At 42.8% G+C, this 19,598-nt stretch overlaps 1 protein-coding gene, 1 long non-coding RNA gene and 1 other non-coding gene across 6 annotated transcripts in view; 1 reads left to right on the forward strand and 2 right to left on the reverse strand.

The window, feature by feature from the left end:
- The window catches only part of LOC122704686, a 24,319-nt gene extending 12,412 nt beyond the window's left edge, over positions 1–11,907 (forward strand). Inside the window, exon 3 of the long non-coding RNA XR_006343911.1 lies at positions 11,758–11,907. This is a non-coding gene — a long non-coding RNA (uncharacterized LOC122704686). The remainder of the gene's footprint in view (positions 1–11,757) is intronic.
- On the reverse strand, positions 8,619–8,691 carry TRNAG-CCC. The gene has a single exon. It is a non-coding gene; the product is annotated as a tRNA-Gly (tRNA).
- On the reverse strand, positions 10,067–19,273 carry HAUS4 (HAUS augmin like complex subunit 4). 4 transcript variants are annotated; one of them, XM_043919561.1, is made up of 10 exons: positions 18,881–19,273; positions 17,334–17,418; positions 14,561–14,703; positions 14,338–14,469; positions 13,863–13,997; positions 12,490–12,586; positions 11,496–11,641; positions 11,100–11,230; positions 10,677–10,745; positions 10,067–10,534 (listed from the first exon to the last, which is right to left on the reverse strand). In XM_043919561.1, the coding sequence occupies exons 2-10, from the start codon at positions 17,386–17,388 to the stop codon at positions 10,351–10,353; spliced, it is 1,092 nt and encodes a 363-aa protein (XP_043775496.1). In that variant the 5' UTR covers positions 17,389–17,418; positions 18,881–19,273; the 3' UTR covers positions 10,067–10,350. The 4 variants fall into 4 exon arrangements, with proteins under 4 accessions (XP_043775496.1, XP_043775495.1, XP_043775497.1 ...); XM_043919560.1 differs by having other exon boundaries at positions 19,064–19,202; XM_043919562.1 differs by having other exon boundaries at positions 18,928–19,062.
- Between the last annotated feature and the right edge of the window lie 325 nt (positions 19,274–19,598).

Here is a 19,598-nt window from a genome sequence, read left to right on the forward strand (position 1 = left end):
GCTCTGGACTTATTTTTTAAATGAATTAATAAATTTAAAAAAATTTTTTCATTTTTATTTACTTATTTTTAATTTTTTAAAAAACTTTTTATTTGTACTGAGGTATAGCCAATTAACAATGTTGTGATACTTTCAAGTGAACAGTGAAGAGACTCAGCCATATATACATGTATCCACTCTCCCCTGAATTCCCGTCCCATCCAGGCTGCCACATAACAATGAGCAGAGTTCCATGTGCTATACAGTAGGTCCTTGTTGGTCATCCATTTTAAATATAGCAGTGTGTACATGTTCATCCCAAACTCCCTAACTATACCTGCCCCTTATCCTCTCCACCCCCACCCCTGCAACCATAAGCTCCTTCTGGAAGTCTGTTTCTGTTTTGTAAGCAAGTTCATTTGTATAATTTCTTTTTAGATTCCACATGTAAGGGATGTCATAGGATAGCCTTCTTCTCTCTCTGGCTTACTTCATTCATTATGATGCTCTCTAGGTCCACCCAAGTTGCTGCAAATGGCATTATTTCATTCTTTTTAATGGCTAAGTAATAGTTTCATTTATTTCATTCTTCTTAATGGCTGAGTAATATTTCCATTTAATATTACTGGATACTGGAAAGTACCACATCTTCTTTATCCATTACTCTGTTGATGGGCATTTAGGTTGCTTCCATGTCTTGCCTATCGTAAACAGTACTGTAATGAACATTGGGGTGCATGTTTTCTTGGTTTTTTAAACCTTTTTTGATCGGGAAAATATTCAGCTTCTTAAATATTGTGAATGTCTGGACTGTCAGACACATCATCTCAGCATGTAAATGTCAAACCACATTTCAAAGCCAAATGTAATTTACTTGGATTTTTTCTTTGCTTTTCTCTAACAAGGACAACTGAAACCACTCTATGTTGTATTAGTTTCTTCAGTTTTTAAAATAATATTCAAGTAAACTTCCAGCAATTATCTTCAACTTTTTCTGAATAAAAAGTTCCCATTCTTTTTTTTTTTTTTTTTTTTTAAAGTTCCCATTCTTAAGGCTTGGGCCTCCCTGGTGGTCCAGTGGCTAAGACTCACACTCTCAATGCAGCGGACCAGGGTTTGATCTCTAGTCAGGGAGCTAGATCGCACATGCCACAACTAAGACCCAGTGCAGCCAAATAAATATATATTTTTTAAAAAGACAGGCTTTAAAAAAAAAAAGACAAGCTTTTAATTCATTTACTTAATATTATTCAGTGGCATTTTATCTGTAGTAGGAAGAGGAAAATAAAATTTCAAGGAATGTTAGAAAACCATTTAAGCCTTCTTCTGCTGCCTCCTTACATGTGACATGTTCATAAAGCTCTTTTAAAAGACAAATATCGTATGATATCATTTTTTATGGAATCTAAAAAAACATATAGATGAACTTACTTACAAAACAGAAATAGACCTCCAGACATGAAAATAAACTTATGGTGGGGAAGAGGGGAGGGGATAAATTAGGACTTTGGGATTAACATATATACACTACCATATATAAAACAGATAACCAACAAGAACCTACTGTATAGTACAGAGAACTATTTTGTAATATTACAAAATATTAGTATTTTGTAATAATCTACAAGGAAAAAGACTCTGAAAAAGAATGTATATCACTGTGGTGTATCCCTGAAATTAATACAACATATACTTCAAGAAAAAAAAATTTTTATAGAGCACTTTCAGTTCTATGTTTGCCACTAGGGATTGAGTTCTGCTTTTATAAAACTGAGATCTAATCAAGATCATATTTAAATATCAAAGCAGTTGTGACTAACTAGAGCTCAGATACTGCCTAACTCCATCTCGGCAAAGAATTATATTGAAAAAACCTCCGTGTTTAAGTAAAACCGAATAATTTATTTTTCCTGATATCCTTCAGGAAAAGACTGATGATAGTGTCTCAGTTTTAATTTTTAATATCAGAAATATCTATACATAAAGCTTAACATAAATAAAATCTCTTTTGGTGTCCTTAAAAATCATAGAGTAAAGGAGTCCACAGACTGAGAACACATGCTTTACAACCAGCGGCCCTCTGATGTTGTAGATAAGATTTAAACATGCTGCCCAATGGGGTGATGAAATTCAAGGCCTGGACGACAGGCACCTTAAAGAAGTGAATGTAAAATGACACAGAGACCTTTTCTAGTTGGAATGATAATGGGGAAACAGAACTAGAGGTGGGCCTCCAAAATGATAGGATTTTTCCAGCAGAAGATAGAACCAGCCAGGTAGATAGAACCATAGCAAGCACAGAAAAGCATGGAAGGGTGAGTAAGCCCACTGGGGAGGCGGCTTAGGGTGAGTAGAAAATGTGTGTGGTGGGAAAAGTCTGGAAAGTCGAGCTGCACCGTGAGGGCTTTTTTTTTTTTTTTTTTGTGGTTTTTTTTGTTGTTTTTTTTTTTTTTGCTGGTTCTTATCTTTTTTTTTTCCCCATGCTTTTTCTTTTTTACCGTGAGGGCTTGAATCCCCAGCTCAGCCACGTGTGCTATGTTTGGTACACAGTAGGGTGAACTGATATAGTTTCAACAGAGAAATGACAACATGATGCGAAAATCACAAACTATCTGTGAACAGCAAATCAGAATCATAAAAATTAGCCTGGCAGTGTTGTATGAGAGGAGGAAGAGTTGGGACAATTTGCAGGGACACAGAATGAGGACCTGAGTTGGGGTGGGGGTGGGGGCAGGGGAAGGGTGCCTGTCAGGCATGCTGACAGGTCTCACAAAGTGGCAGGATTCTGGGGAGATCTTCTGGTTCAGGGCCTGGCTCCTGCTGGGTGGTCTGGAATCTCTGGAGAGCCCTGGTCTTGTTCTTTGGATAACTCTCTTCTAAACTCTGGGTTAATCATTTATGATCACTTTATATTCTTTCTTCAGCAGGCATAGTACATTTAGGTCTTTCTACATTCCACTTGTACTTTTCTGAGACCAGGCCTTAGCCACTTTGTGGCTGGACCTCGGCCACTTTGAATAGAAAAGATTTTTTAGGGTAAATTCTTTCTACAGGTTGGCAACCTCATTCATGATAAGTTGACTCCTATAGTTTCACTTTCTCAAGATATAAGGAGACCTGCCAGTTCCTTTAACAAAACCTAGCCCAGTTCCTTTAAAATGAGTATTATGCATAGAGTTTATGGGGTGCAGGGCCCCCCTTGGGGACACCAGGTTCCCCTTTGTGTGGGGCTGAGGGAGAATGGAGACAAGGTCACTCCCTTGAGACCTGGATATTCACCCTTCCTTGAGGACCTTGAGAGGACAGACTTTGCTTGTCCAAGAACCTCTTAGTTTCCTTCCAGAGAGCAAGCCTATGTTCTGGAGGTGACTTACTTTGCCTCTCATTATGGAGGAAGAATCAACAAGTCTTGGTTCTTTTGTTTTTGGCCAGGCTTCGGGGCTTGCAGGGATCTGGAACCTGGGCCCGGCAGTGAAAGTGGCAAGTCCCAACCACTGGACCCCCAGGGAATTCCCAGCATGACTTGGTTCTTGATCAGATGTGGTAAAAGGCAAGTCAAGAGAGACAGAGGTGTGGGAGAATGAAGGAGAGACTGTAAAGGCAAATCTTTTCCAAAAAGTGTGAGGGGGAGAGGTTCAGAGCAGGTCCAAGATGCTAACCCTCAGCTCTCACTCAGCTCCTCCACTTGCCCTCCCCTTTCACCTCCACAATAGAGAAGTTTCTGCCTACTAACCTTCAGTCACTGTGAAGAAGGAAAGGGCCAAGACCAACCGCATAGTGCTCCCTCCAGGTGCACTGAACACTCTTCATGCCCCTTTCCCACTTTGTGTCCCTCAAACCGTGGAACTGTTTTGAAAAACTTTTTCTACCAAATTACATTCATAAGCTCAGAAATTAATTCATTTTTTCATGAAATAGCTAGAATGAATATACTGATTTACTATAATACCAAAAAACGCAAAGGCGCTTGAGCTAGATACATATGCAATGATATCCAGTGAAACATTTTTGTAATAGAGCAAATTGGGAACAATCTAAATATCCATCATGAAGGGAAGTTAAATTATGATACAGCCATACTGTAACAATAATATGAGCTGATGAGTCTGTACGCTTGTTTGCATATTTTTAGAAAAAAGTCTGGTGCTATATGCACCAAATTGGTTGCTCTGAGGAGGTGAATAGGAGTAATGGGGGGGGGTGTTAGAGGGTGTGGGGTTCAGTCTTTTACACTGTGCACTTCTTTTATTTATTTATTTGGCTGTGTCAGGTCTTAGTTGCAGCACGTGAGATCCTTGAGGCCTCAGTAGTTATAGTGCACAGGTTTAGCTAAACCTGCTCTGGGGCATGTGGGAATCTTGATTTCCAGACCAGGAATCAAACCCACGCCCCTCTGCTGCAAGGCAGATTCTGAACCACTGGACCACCAGGGAAGTCCCTGTGTACTTTTGTTTTTAATTTTTAAAAAATTTTTTTCAAAGCACAGAATTTCTTTTTCAGCCTATGAAGATTTTTTTTAAGTAGCTTATGCAGCACTGTGGCAGGCAAATGTTCAGTTTTCATTAGGCTTTTAGAAACAGAAGAAACACCTAACTGTCCATCCCCATGCCATTTAGGGAGCTTAGGCTGGGAACGACTGCCTTAGAAGCCATTTTGCTTTCTCATGCGGTTGGGTTTCTAAACATTTCTCCAACACCAGCTTTCCAGAATTTTGATTGAAGCCATGGGACATGTTTCTGGAATTTTATTCACTTAAGATGACAAAGAAGGCTTTCTTTGGTACGTGATTTGCTCTTTCCTAACTCCATGCCTTCACATACTACTCCTTCCCTTGTCTTCATCTTTGTCAGTTTTTCCAGAATTCTGTCCCAAACTTGCCTGTACAAATCTGAATCAAATCTGCCTTTCCTTACCACGGCTCTACCTTATGATTCCTGATTCAATTCTCTTGGTTTCTAGTGACAAATTTATTTGCACTTTCTGTTACTTGATATCCTTAGGTGTTTTTTGTGTGTCTATAATTGTCTATAGGTTATGAATATTGAGGACAGGGTCCATTTATTTTTTCATTATTATCCTTATTATTTCAAATACCTAAATCTAGGATGGTTCAAGATGAACACCTAATTAAATGAGGAAATATTGAATGCCATAGTAAATTATCAGGAAGAACTGTTTTGAGATTATTGATATTCATTTCCAGATGCTAGCTACAAAAGGAAAATGTGCTTTTATCTATGAGATTCAGCAGTTGCCACCTTAACCAAGAATCAAACTCAGCATAAGTAATAGTGAGATATTCTGACCTGATATGGCTCTAGGGTGATGTAATGTGAAGTACGTAATATCATCTCTTAAGTATTCTTTGCAAGAATGCTTAAAGTGAATCTAATAAAGCCTGAAGACCTACTTCCAGTTTACAGGAAATGTAGGCTTATAGCACTATGTCCAACAGAATTTTCTGCAATGATGTAAATGTTATCTGTCTGCACTAATACAGTAATCACCAACCTACTGAAAGTTTCATTTTATTTCATTTTAATTAAATTTAAATAGCTACTTATGGCTAGTGGCTACTATATTGGACAGGAAAGGAACAACTTCACCAACACAGGAAATATACAATGGGACATTCCAAAAGGTAGCTGGAGATGGGAATACCAGACCACCTGACCTGCCTCTTGAGAAACCTGTATGCAGGTCAGGAAGAAACAGTTAGAACTGGACATGGAACAACAGACTGGTTCCAAATAGGAAAAGGAGTATGTCAAGGCTGTATATTGTCACCTGCTTATTTAACTTATATGCAGAGTACATCATGAGAAACGCTGGGCTGGAAGAAGCACAGCTGGAGTCAAGATTGCCGGGAGAAATATCAATAACCTCAGATATGCAGATGACACCACCCTTACGGCAGAAAGTGAAGAAGAACTAAAGAGCTTCTTGATGAAAGTGAAAGAGGAGAATGAGAAAGTTGGCTTAAAGCTCAACATTCAGAAAACTAAGATCATGGCATCTGGTCCCATCACTTTATGGCAAATAGATTGGGAAACAGTGGAAACAGTGGCTGACCTTATCTTTTGAGGCTCCAAAATCACTGCAGATGGTGACTGCAGCCATGAAATTAAAAGATGCTTAATCCTTGGAAGGAAAGTTGTGACCAACCTAGACAGCATATTAAAAAGGAGAGACATTACTTTGCCAACAAAGGTCCATCTAGTCAAGGCTATGGTTTTTCCAGTAGTCATGTATGGATGTGAGAGTTGGACTATAAAGAAAGCTGAGTGCTGAAGAATTGGTGCTTTCGAACTGTGGTATTGGAGAAGACTCTTCAGAGTCCCTTGGACTGCAAGGAGAACCAACCAGTCCATCCTAAAGGAGATCAGGCCTGGGTGTTCATTGGAAGGACTGATGCTGAAGCTGAAACTCCAACACTTTGGCCACCTGATGCGAAGAGCTGACTCATTTGAAAAGACCCTGATGCTGGGAAAGATTGAGGGCAGGAGGAGAAGGGGATGACAGAGGATGAGATGGTTGGATGGCATCACCGACGCAACGGACATGAGTTTGGGTAGGCTCCGGGAGTTGGTGATGGACAGGGCGGCCTGGCGTGCTGCAGTTCATGGGGTTGCAAAGAGCTGGACACAACCGAGCGACTGAACTGAACTGAATATTCAAATGTTATGTATTAATCTTTCTTAGAACCTAGACCAAGAAAAAAAAACTAGAGAAATCTGAATATGACCTGAATAATAACTATTATGAAATTATTGATTTTTCCCTAGTTTTTGGCTGCAGTGCTCAAGATCTTAATTCCCAAACTAGGGATGGAACCCAAGCCCCCTATAGTGGAAGTCCAGCATTTTAACCACTGGACCACTATTTTATTAGTTATACAGGGAGTGCCCTTATGTTTAGGAGTTGCTTGCTTAAGTGTTTACAGAATGAAATGTCAGAATGTCTGCAACTATTAGAAAATGACTCAGGAAAAAAAAAAGTCTACATAACTCTATCTATAAAGAGAGAGTGGGCTTCCCTGGTAGCTCAGTTGATAAAGAATCCTGCCTGAAATGCAGTTGACCCCGGTTCAATCCCTGGGTGGGGAAGATCCCCTGGAGAAGGAACCACAACCTACTCCAGTACTCTTGCCTTGAGAATCCCATGGACAGAGGAGCCTGGTGGGCTACAGTCCATGGGGTTGCAAAAAGTCAGACACAACTTAGCAACTAAACCGCTGTAAAAAGAGAGGAGGGAGGAGATGAAAGAGAGAAAGAAAAGCAAAATGTTAGTCATTGTTGAATATAGGTTAAGAGTATCCTGGTACCATGAAAAGATGCTCAATATTGCTAATTATTAGTGAAATACAAATCAAAACTACAATGAAGTATAATCTCACATGGTCAGAATGGCCATCATCAAAAAATCTACAAACAGTAAATGCTGGAGAGGATGTGGAGAAAAGGGAAACTTCTTGTGCTATTGGTAGGAATGTAGATTGATACCAGCCACTGTGGAGAAGAGTATGGAAATTCCTTTAAAAACTAAGAATAGAGTTACCATATGATCCATCAATCCCATTCCTATGCATATATCTGGAAAAGATGAAAACTCTAATTAAAAAAGATACACTTGGGACTTCCCTGGTGGTCCAGTAGCTAAGACTCCACAGTCCCAATGCAGGGGGCCTGGGTTCGATCCCTGGTCAGGGAACTAGATCCCATGTGCCGCAACTAAGAATTCGAGGGCCGCAACTAAGGTTCAGTGCAGTCAAATAAATTTAAAAAAAAAAGAAAAGATACATGTACCCCAATGTTCATAGGAGCTCTATTCACAATAGCCAACATGTAGAAGCAACATAAATGTCTATCAACAGATGAATGAATAAAGATGTGACACATATATGTATACATATATTACTCAGCCATAAAAAAATGAACGAAAAATGACATTTGTAGCAACATGGATGGACCTAGAGATTATTATGCTAAGTGAAGTAAATTAGAAAGAGAAAGACAAATATCATGATATCACTTATTTGTGAAATCTAAAACAGTGATCCAAATGAATTTATTTACAAAACAGAGACAGACTCAAAGATATAGAAAACAGTCATATGGTTATCAAAGGGAAAGGGGGGGAGGTAGGAGTTTGGGATTAACAGATACACACTACTATATGTGTAAAATAGATAAAAAAAACAAGGACCAACTGTATGAACAGGAAGGCTGAATCACTTTTTGCTGCACACTTGAAACTAACACAACATTGTAAATCAACTATAACTTAAAGATTGAAGAAAGAAACTTCCTTGGTGGTCCAGGTAAGACCCTGCGTTTCCAATGGAGGGGGCACAGGTTCAAACTAAGATCCCACATGCCACGTGGAGCAACCCAAAAATAAAAACATTTTAAAAGTTTAAAAATAAAAATTGAAGAATAAAGAGTATCCTGGTGCTTATCATACTATTCTTTCAACTTTTCTGTAGGTTTGAAAACATTTCCCTGAAACAGGCTAAAATTTATACATATAACTAAGCAATATGGACTGTTTTAGTTTTTTTTTTTTTTTTTTTTAAATATACATTTATTTATTTATTTATTTGACTGCATGAGGTCTTAGTTACAGCACATGGGATCTTATTCCCTGACCAGGGTTTGAACCCGGGCCCCCTGCATTGGGAGCACAGAGTCCTAGCCACTGAACCACCAGGGAAGTCCCCCTGTTTTAGTTTTTACATTAATCTATATTGGGCTGACCCCACAAGCCTGCAAACCTCATAGTAACCCAGCCTTGAAACCAAAGAAAGAGCCCAGAGACAGTGACAGAGACATCAGTGACTTCTTGGACAGGGAATTTTATACATCCACAGCCAAGGGTGCTAGAGAGACAGCCGCCACCCCTGCAATGGCAGAGGGCAGGCCGGACATGGCAGCAGTCCTCACTACTTGGGGGAGGAGGAGATTACCATTTATAGGGGGAATTAAGTCAGGCTGGCTCATCAGTTACCAGGGAAACCAGTAGCTGGGCCACATCCCTCCCAGCCCCTCAGGTTAACAACCTTAGAAAGACAGATGTTTTTCTTAAATAAGCTAGCAGGCGGAGCCCTTCTGATCTACGGGGTGAGCAGGTTCATGTGAGTCAGATGCAGGTGCAGGAGGCACTGGTCAAGCAGGGGAGGTTCAGAAAGCAAGAGAACAGCTATCTTGAATGGCCTGACCATACAATCTAATTGCTTGTTCATTTTGTGTGGGCCAGCATTTATAGATAAATGGAAGTAAGCACAATTTACAGAAAAACTTAAAGCTGAGTCAGTGACCTTAATTTTACCTATGATCAATCCAAAACCATCATTATATGATCTTAGCAAAAGACTGTCTTGAGACAGTCTCCCCGGAAAGTGGTTTGAGAAGCTGAGTAGGGCCTTCTAAATGAGGGTGGTCTTGGGCTTCTGCTTGTAGTAACCCCCAACCTCGTCATGTTTTTTAAAGCTGACATCTTTATTTCCTGTTCAGATTTTTTTTTGAAGTGGGTTCCCCCACCAGGGATTGAACCCACCCCCTCTTAGAGTGGAAGCATGGAGTCTTAACCACTGGACCACCAGGGAGGTCCCCTGTAGTCCCCACCAGTCGGGACCCTGCCTTTTTCTAAGCTAAACAGACCAGGGAACTTGGTTCCTCAGGGTAATCTCCCACCCTCTGCTCTCAGAGAAAGAAGTGACCCTCAAACCACATCAGAGGGAAGCGAGAACACAAATGCCTTGTCCCTTCCTGTAACCTAGCTGGGTGCCCAGCAGCTTTATCATACCTGCCCCACTTAGAGCCACAGTGACAGAATAGTTCCCTATCCATTTGAGCGTCTAGTACTAGTCTGGAGACTAATTCTTCAAGAGCAAGCCCAGTTTTAGTCCACTTCTGCTGTCTAAGGATGAAGCCTCTAAAACCCCACATGCCAGGCTGGCCCTTTTAGCCCTCACCCTTCCAGTAAGCATTATGGAGCCATCTCTGCATGCACTCAACTCTCCCTCCTTATCCATATAGACTTTGATGTTCTTATTCCATCTTTGTCCAAACGAAAATGATTAAAGGCCTAAGGTATAACATCATCACTTTATTTAGGAGATAATCAAATAGGATACAGGGCTGACACAAATCACTGTACATAAAGTGATACAAATCGGTTACATTTTCTAGAAGAGACTCAGTCATAGTAAACAAGAAAAACCAGAAGAGTGCCTAAAGGACTATAGTGTTTTGGACAAGTGTCCCCACACGCCCTTGAGTGAAGGTGGCCTCTGGTGGAGGTGGTCCTTTCAGCAGGAAGACAAGGAGACGGTTCCTCTGCAGAGGCCAAGCCTCCCGGCCCCACCCACGCTCAGCGGTAGGCCTTGTTGAACTCCTGGAGGGTCCAGCGCCTGTTCTCAGTTGCCTGCTTGAGTTGGGTGTACTCTTTCACCAGCTTGTCAAACTCCTCCCCGAGGACCTCATAGGTGTTCAGGACCTGTCTGGACTTCTCCATATCCTGCTCTTGTAGGCGAATGGCCCCCTCCAAACGGTCCCTAAGAACCCAGGCACAGGAGATACAACGTAAGGATCTGGCTCCTCAGAAAAGTACCCAAAAATGGTACGGCACAAAAATGAATGAGTCTGGAGGGTGTGGGGTGTGTGGAAGAGCTGTATCAGGCTTTTGGGAGTTCTCACCTAATGAGACGATGAACTTCCACTTTTTCAGTGGTGTAAGTGTCAGACAAAATCTTTAGCTCTTCCATCCTGACCAGGGGAGGAAAGAAATGTCAAGCTGAGGATCCTGGACAGCAGCAGACTTAGGAATGGGACATAGGACCTGCCCGTGGTCAACGTATGGGTTGAGCAGTGACAAGATAGGCAAAGTCATTCCAAATTCCTGAGCAATTTAGCTCACAGTAAAGCACCTATTTCAGAAGGCTTTAAAATGAAAGACCCAAGAATGTTGGCAGCTTTAGAGTAATCCAGAGGCTAACAGTGCGATGTGACATTTACTGTACCCCCACAGGGTGTCAGGCAGAGAGGAAACTGCTGAGGGAGAGGGTTGGAGGGGTGGGGTGTGAGATGGAGTCTCTCAGAGCCACAGGGGTCACAGCTCACCGCAGCTTAAGGATCATGGCACTGCACTTGATCTCCAGGTACTGGGCATTGATGCGGTCCAGCTCGGACTGAGTCTTCAACCGGTGCTCCTGAAGAAGCCTCTGCAGCAAGGCCAGGCAGCGCAGTAGCACCTGAGCCCCCAGGAGGCAGGAGGAAGAGGGCAGCCACAAAAGACAGCAGAAAAGAAGGCAGATCAGAAATCCCTGACTTAGGAATTCCCTAACAGTCCAGTGGTTAAGACTCTGTGCTCCCACTGCAGGGGGCACGGGTTCGATGCCTGGTCGAGGAAGATCCATATGCCACTCGGCATGACCAAAAAAAATCCCTGGCTTCCCTCGAGGGGCCCCTGGGGTCAGGGTAAAAGAGTAGGAAGGCCACCCCACTGCCCTGACAGACCTGGGAGTAGGTGGCACTCTTCTTCTCCAGCAGCACCATCTGCTCCTTCTGCTGGCTCTTGGCAGCCTGGCACTGCTGCTTCTCACCTGCCAGAACCTCGGCGAGGTTCCACACCTTTGCTGCTTTCAGGGTTTCACTGTCCAAATCTGGGCAAAGAAACAGCATGCTGGATGGGAAAACCCTAACTGCTCCTGTCTTTTAAAAGCCATGTCTCAGTACCCCTCTCCTACATCCAGCCCTACAGATTCTGTCTTCCTTACAGGTTTTCTTCTGATGGCCTGATAAAAACAACCCAGTTCTCATAATTGTTCTCTCCATCTGCCTGCAATCCTTGGGTCAGGAAGATCCCCTGGAGAAGGGTATTCTTGCCTGAAGAATTCCATGGACAGAGGAGCCTGGCGGTCACAAACAGCCCCACACAACTGAGTGACTTCACTTTCATTCTTACTCTGAATTTCAGATGTGGCCCTTGATTCTTAAACCACAGAAATAAAACAAGAGGCTTCCCTGGTGGCTCAGTGGTAAAGAATCTGCCTGCCAATGCAGGAGATGTGGGTTCCATCCCTGGGTGGGTAAGGTCCCCTGGAGAAGGAAATGGCAACCCACTCCAGTATCCTTGCCTGGGAAGTGGACAGAGAAGCCTGGTGGGCAACAGTCCTTGGGGTTGCAAAGAGTTGGACACGACTTAGCAACTAAACAACAAAGGCAAGGTGGACACCTATTAGCCTGAACTTTCCTCCCTATTTCATTGCGATTCTCTTGAGAAGAACTCATCCTTCCCTGTAGCAAGAGGACACTGCCACTCCGCACCTGGCCGAACGAAGGGAATCCACACAAAATTCCTCACTCTTATTCTACCAGGAAGGGAGCAAAAAAGTAAGCATTTCCAATGCTTCCCAGCTTCTTTCCCAAATCTAAAATTCAACATTGTTCTCAAAAGAGCAGACCAGGAACCCTGAAGGCCAGCCATGAACAGGACACAGCCGGCATGCACCTGAACTGGGATTGTGGTAGCAGAGCACAGTGAAGCATTTCTTCTTGAGCTGCTCCTCCACTTCCAGTGGGAGTCGGGCTCTCATCCACACAAAATCCTGCAGCCACAGAAGAGAAGAGGGAGATGCAGACAGACAGCTGGAACCCAGAAGACCCAGTCAATGAATACGTGATGATAACAATCTCAATGATAACCAAAAAAACATGCATCGAGAGTCATCAGGGAGATTTAATTTTAAGTCACCAGGGAGATTAATGTTAGCAAAGGCCACAATGGCTGTCAAGATCCCATGCTGATGAAAATGTGGGGACCTAGGACACAGGAAGCGCCTCTCTGCAGTTCGGCAGTATGTACCAGTGTGTTCTGTGTGTGTGGCCTGTGACCTGGTGATCCCACTTTAAGCACTAACACTTGGGAAATAATCATACAAAGACACATATGAACTAGTATGTTCCTATCATTGTGGTTTCTACCAGCAAAAATGTGGAGACAACCTTAAATTAATATCCATCAATAAGGGCAAGCAAATTATGCTACATCTATACAATGAAATCCATCTGTGATTAAAACTGGTGATATATAATAAGGACACTGAGCACTAACTCTATGCCTGGATACTGTGCAGAGAGTGCTTTAGGAAGGGGAGAGGAATAAATTAGGATCTTGGGATTATCATATACATACTACTATATATAAAATACATTACCAACAAGGACCTACTTATGGCCCAGGGAACTCCAGTATTTTATAATAACCCTTAAGGGAAAAGACTGAGAAAGAATTGATATAAGGCTTAACTGAATCACTTTTCTACATATCTGAAACTAACACAACATTATAAATCAACTATACTTCAATTACAAAAAAAGAAGAGTGCCTTAGAAGGTATCATCTTGTTTACAGTAATTTGAAAATAATCATATACTTGAAAAAAAAAGTCCAAAATATATTTCAAAAGTAATTTCAAAAGTAATTTGAAAAATAATCATATACTTGAAAAAAAGTCCAAAACATATTGAGTGAAAATAGATTACATTCTATATATGCACAGGATGTGTAATACCATTTATTGGGTTAGCCATAAAGTTTGTTCAGGCTTTTCCACAACATCTCACGGAAAAACCCAAATGAGCTTTTTGGCCAACCCAGTATGTCAAGTTGTATATAATAATACTGCATTTATTTCTAGATTTAGTATTTCAGCTCTTACTTTCTTCCTTGTAATGTTTTTCTTTCTTATTTACTTAAATTCTACCACCACGAACAAGTGTCATTCTCACAGAAAGTTTACCCATGAGATGTTTCAATACATGGGAGAATTTAAGCCATTTCCCTTCTTTGGTCCCAATATCTGTACCCCCCCCACCCCTAACCTCTGAGGGTGGCATGAGCTCCAAAAGGTCCGCCTTCTCCAGCCCTAGCAGTGGAGGCACCTCCCTCTCCTGGCTGGGACCTAAGAGCCGTGTCAGCTCGGTCACGAGTAACCGCTGTTCAAGGGTCTCATGAAACTGGGAGAGAGAATAAAAAGCAAAAAGAAGTTACTATAAAATTTTTCCCATTCCACCTCCTCCATCCTCATGAGCAGTTCTTCACATATCTTCAAAGACCCCAAACATGTCATCCCCTTTAGATAACTTTCTAGCTGCCAGTGCTTTCTCCTGTCAATCTTTCTTTTCAAAACCCTGACAACACACTCACCTCTTTCCCCATAACTACAGTCCCTGTCTTTCTTGATACCCATGACTCAAAACTCCTATTTCCCCCATACCATAGAATCAAAGGAAGCCATAGCTGTCCTCGTCATTCCTACAGCTGGTACCAGCGCTTACTTCATGTTTCCTGCCTCACCTTTCTGTCCTCAGAAGTTAAATCCGTATCTTGTGCCTTCACATAGTAGTCCACAAGTAGCTCCTGAATGACTCTCTGTAAAATCTCAGACCTTAACCATGTTGTCTTATGCAGTCGAACGTCCTTCCACGCCTAGAAAAACGAAAAAATCCCAGGTGGGAGCCCCTCTCTCTCAGAAGATTTTTTCCTTCCTCCCAGTCAGCCCTCCTCCCAGGCCCCTTACCCGGGCCTGCTCCTTCGCCAGCGTGAGGCTTAAACCACTCTCGTCCACGTGTTGTGAGAGACTCAGCAGCAGTTGGCTGAAGTGTGGGTTCTGTAATAGGTCCTCTTCACTCAGGTTACAAGGAGGAAGCTGTTTGCTGCACACTTAATGAGACGTCCCCCATAGGGATCAAAAAACAAAGATAATAGTATGGATTCAATTTATATAATTGAGCATAAGATATGGGAAGGCAAGGGTCAGTAGCTCAGTCATGTCCATGTTCAGTGGACATACTCAGGCTCAGTCATGAGGATTCTTTGCAACCTCATGGACTATAACCCACCAGGCTCCTGTCCATGGAATTTCCCAAGCAAGAATACTGGAATGGGTTGCCATTGCCTATTCCAGGGGATTCTCCCAAACCCGAGTTCAAAGCAGCATCTCCCGAGGCTTCTGCATTGGCAGGCAGATTCTTTACCACTGAGCCACCTGGGAAGTCCCCATAATTGAGCATAACTCTCAGCTTAATACTCACTTCCAAAAAAACCCTTAGGTTTTTGGTAGGGAAGTTTTCTAAATCAAATGAAATTTTTAAAAAAATAGGGAATTCACTGGTGGTCCAATGGTTAGAACTTCATAGTTTCACTGCCAACGGCCTGGGGTTCAATCCCTGGTCAAGGAACTAAGATCCCTCAAGCCTTGTGGCACAAGTAAAGAATTTAAAAATCCACAAATAAACTAAAGGCAGTTCTCAAAGTAACAAGCACTTTATATTATATACAAGGATGTTAATCAAGAATTAGAGAATGAGCCTTAAAAAAATCTAAGATCCTAGAAAATGGAAATACAGTTGGAAAATATTAGGCAAAAAGAATCAAGAATAAGAGACTCTTTGGTAGGATTCACCACAGTACCTAAAATGCCTCATTCACACATAATAACTAGAGTTTTTGGGGATGGAAAAAAAACAACACATGTACAGTTCCAACTTTGGATGTGATCTCTGGTCGCATAAGCAAGACTGAGAGAGGGTATATTCTTAAGAGTAAATAAAAAATTTAACTAACCAAATTCTCCTTATTGTAAATAGACTGAGTACCCCAGGTGGATGCAGCACAGTACATGCATGAGAAAAAGTGCAAGACAGGTTATTGTTCAGTTGCTAAGTCATGTCTCTTTATGACTCCATGGACTGCAGCACGCCAGGCTCCTCTGTCCTCCACTATCTCCCAGAGTTTGCTCAAATTCATGTCCATTGAATCAGTGATGCTATCTAACCATCTCATTCTCTGCCACCTCATGATCCTTTTGCCTTCAATCTTTCCCAGCATCAGGGCCTTTTCCTTTGAGTCAGCTCTTCACATCAGGTGGCCAAAGTATTGGAGCTTCAGCAACAGTCCTTCCAGTGAATATTCAGGGTTGATTTCCTTTAGGATTGATTGGTTTGATCTCCATGCAGTCCAAGGGATTCTCAAGAGTCTTCTCTAGCCCCACCAGTGAAAGCATCAGTTCGTTGGCTCTCAGCCTTCTTTATGGTCCAACTCTCACATCTATACATGACTGGACAAACCATAGCTTTGACTAGATGGACCTTTGTCAGCAAAGTGATGTCTTTACTTTTTAATATATTGTCTAAGTTTATCATAGCCAGATTCCATATGTTCAAGGGGCTTTTTTTTCCCATGTTTTCCCACATGCTTTCTACTGGGGTCTTCTATTTTACTTTCACATACCAAACATATGTTAATTCTTTGGACCATCATACCAAAGTCCTTTTATAACATTAAAAGTTTCTTTTTTTTCTCCCAAAGCATTAAAAAATCAATATGGAAATTATCAAAATATAGAAGATTTCCATTTTCAAAGGACTCAAGATAGAGAAAACATCTGAAATAGGCAAAGAATTCAAATATGGAAGGATTCTGAGATTTTAGAGGATAAGATATAAGAAAATTAAAGACACAGCTTTCCGGAGCAGTGTCTCAGAGCATCTGAGATACTGCCTCCCAGGCTGCAGTCCTCATTTTGCCCCAAATAAAACCTAACTCACAACTCAAAAATAAATAAATAAATAAATAAAGACACAGCTTTCAAAAGTTCACTGGCCAACCTTGTCATCAGGATATGCTTGCTAACACAGCATGGGAACATCTTGAAATTTTCGTCTATTGCACTAGTAGGTACTGAACAGGCATTTGCATAATCTGTCTTTCAATAAGAGAATGTTTAAGAATCTTCAAGGATTCTAGTTTCCCTAGAAACTTAGGCTTCTGTGAGAGAAACCATACTGGTGAACATTATAAATCCTTTTTATTTTTTGGCCGCACCTTGAGACATCTTAGTTCCCCAACCAGGGGTTGAACACGGGCCACAGCAGTGAAAGTGCCAAGTCCTAACCACTGAACCACCAAGGAATCTTCCCTTTTTATTATAGAAGACAATACCCTAGAAAACACCATTTGGGGACTTCCCTGGTGGTCCAATGGTTAAGAATTTGCCTGCCAATGCAGTGGCCATGGGTTCAATCCCTGGTCTGGGAAGATTCCACATGCCGCAGGGCAGCTAAGCCATGTGCCACAACTACTGAAGCCTGCATGCCCTAGAGCCTGTGTTCTGCAACAAGAGAAGCCACCGCAATGAGAAGTCCTTGCACCCCAACTAGGGAAAGACCACATGCAGCAATGAAGCCCCAGCACAGCCAAAATTAAATAATTACTTACTTTAAAAAAAAAAAAAAAAAAAAGACCACTCTGGATAATAATTCTCCAAACCTCTTGCAAACGGCTGCCTTTACCTTGTTGTAGTACTTCCATCCCTTCTCCAGGTGAGCAGAAATCCCCGGATGCCATCTGCTTTTCTGGTGATTCTTATCTGTCCAACTGAGTAAAAGAAAGCAAAAAGATAAATAAACTGGCTTGGCTGCCCCAGAGAGACAACTACATTTGGTTCAAATTTCTGTTGTCTACAAGCTGGGGAGGAGGAACACCTCTTACAGGGAGAGACTATATCACACATCCTGGGTCCTCTCTGAAGAGAAAGGACCTTGGGAAAGAAAACTTTCCAATTCACTAAACAGAAGGATGCCCCCCTGCCCCCCTACCATTATGTCTAAGGTTAAAACGTGAGCCGCTGCTTTCTAGTTATGAGTGAACTGGGGAAGGGGAGAGGGGAGAAATCAGTGTTTTTTTTTCCTCCAAATAACTCAGCTATCAAATTCCACAAGAGTTACTTGTGCTTCTTTAACTTGTCCTTTCATCTGAGATCTGTTGGTAGTTTTTGATCATTAACTCTAGAAACATCCTTCAGGAGTGACACATCATTCCACACTTGAACGAAAACAACTGGTTTTCACATAACAGCATTAGGAAAGAGCACCTGGAGCAAAGAGCATGACAGGAAGACTGACAGGGAGGTCAGTGCCAGGAGAGGAACGCAAAGGTGTGTTCATGTGGCTGAGGCCTGGACACGTGAGGCCGCAGTGGTTTGTCAGAACACCGAGTGTGCTGAAAACAGTGCCAGCAACACAAAGAGGAGGTAAAGATGGACACAGTTTGGACTCTGCAGACAAAACTTTCCCCTTGACATTATTCCCCTCTTTTTTTTGCTCCAACCCTCCTCTCTGTAAGGTATCAAACTCTTAAAGAACAGACATAGGTTATTATGATTTAACACTTCATGTTCACAGAACATTTGGTTTACTTCCTGGTTTTATGAGGAACATCAAAGTAACTACTCATTTGTTTTGTAACATGGTCTAGAGGGGGACGCAGCTGAGGAGTCAGAATACTTAGACTTAATTTGCAGCTTAGCCCAGTAGCTTCTGTGTGAATTTAAGGGAAATGCTTTTTTGTGCCCAACTTTTTCCCACCTGCAAAACTGAGATAACGACTCCTGCCTTGGATGAGACATTAAGAATTAATAACACAATCAACTTGTCAACAAAAGCCACTACTTAGTTAAGCTCAGTGTTTTAGCGATTCTGTTTATCAAGGATCTAAGCCTGTAAATAAATTCTGCAGGCGCAACCTTCGCTCACGGAAATGAGGACCAACCCAAATTTCAAAAAAGTCAGCTGTTCTTCCCTCCCTAGAGGAACTGCCCACTTGGGGTTTTTAGGGTGCTTTTCTTGACCCTTTTAAAGTGTTACAGGGCGTGAACGGTGGCGGCAATCAGGCTCGATTCTCCACCCTTTGCACTCAGACGTGTTAAAGCGCTGCTACAAGGACCCAAGCATTTAAATGTTCTGACTCAGGCGTCTTTTAAATTCTTAGAGCTGTCTTTACACGCTGCACTGAACGTTAAATTGATTTTACAGGTATTTTCACAAGATGTGACCCTTACAGGGCCCGAGATGAATCAAAATGCGGAGCGGGCTCTCCGGCGCCTACTTTCCTTCCGTCTGGGTAGCCAAGGATTCCCAAGGGCGAGGGCGGTCTCGGCGGTCGGAGACCGGGGACTGGCCGGCTTGACTCTCCCAGCGCTCCTCCTCCCCGCAGCGCCGCCCGCCGACCCTCCGGGGCAAACCTGCAGAGCAAGGGGCAGCTGAAGCTCCCGAGGCAGTGCCGAGGGGGCTGAGGCGGGCAGGTGGGCCGGCGGTGGCCGCAACCCTGGACCGCCGCCCGCGCCCGGGCTCCGAAACCTCTCGATCCTGCCCGGCGCTGGGGCTGCGGGAAGCTAGGCCTGGGCAGACAGCGCGGGAGGTCGGGGGAGGGGAACCGGCCCCAAACGCCCAGGAGGCCGCGTGGGAGGGAGGGGCGGCGCCACGCTCGAGGCGGGAACGGCAGGCTCCGCCTCCAGCTGGGCGCGCGCCCTTCGTCCTCCAACAGCCAGAGGACTGGGTGTGTGGAGTCCGGACTGGGAAAGGGAGTCATCGTAGGCCGACTTCTTTGCCCTTTCTCCTAGGCACCTCCCCCACGTTGAGGGAAAATGTTGAGAAGATGGTAATAATTGCCAGCTTTTACTGAGGGCCCACAATGAGTCAGACTACGCTAAATGTTTTACTTGCCTTGCCCTGCCCCGTTTAGTTCTTGTGTCCTACGAGGAAGTCACTATCATACCC

The sequence above is a fragment of the Cervus elaphus genome, chromosome 12, assembly GCF_910594005.1.
Source record: "Cervus elaphus chromosome 12, mCerEla1.1, whole genome shotgun sequence".
In the NCBI taxonomy this organism is placed as follows: domain Eukaryota; kingdom Metazoa; phylum Chordata; class Mammalia; order Artiodactyla; family Cervidae; genus Cervus; species Cervus elaphus.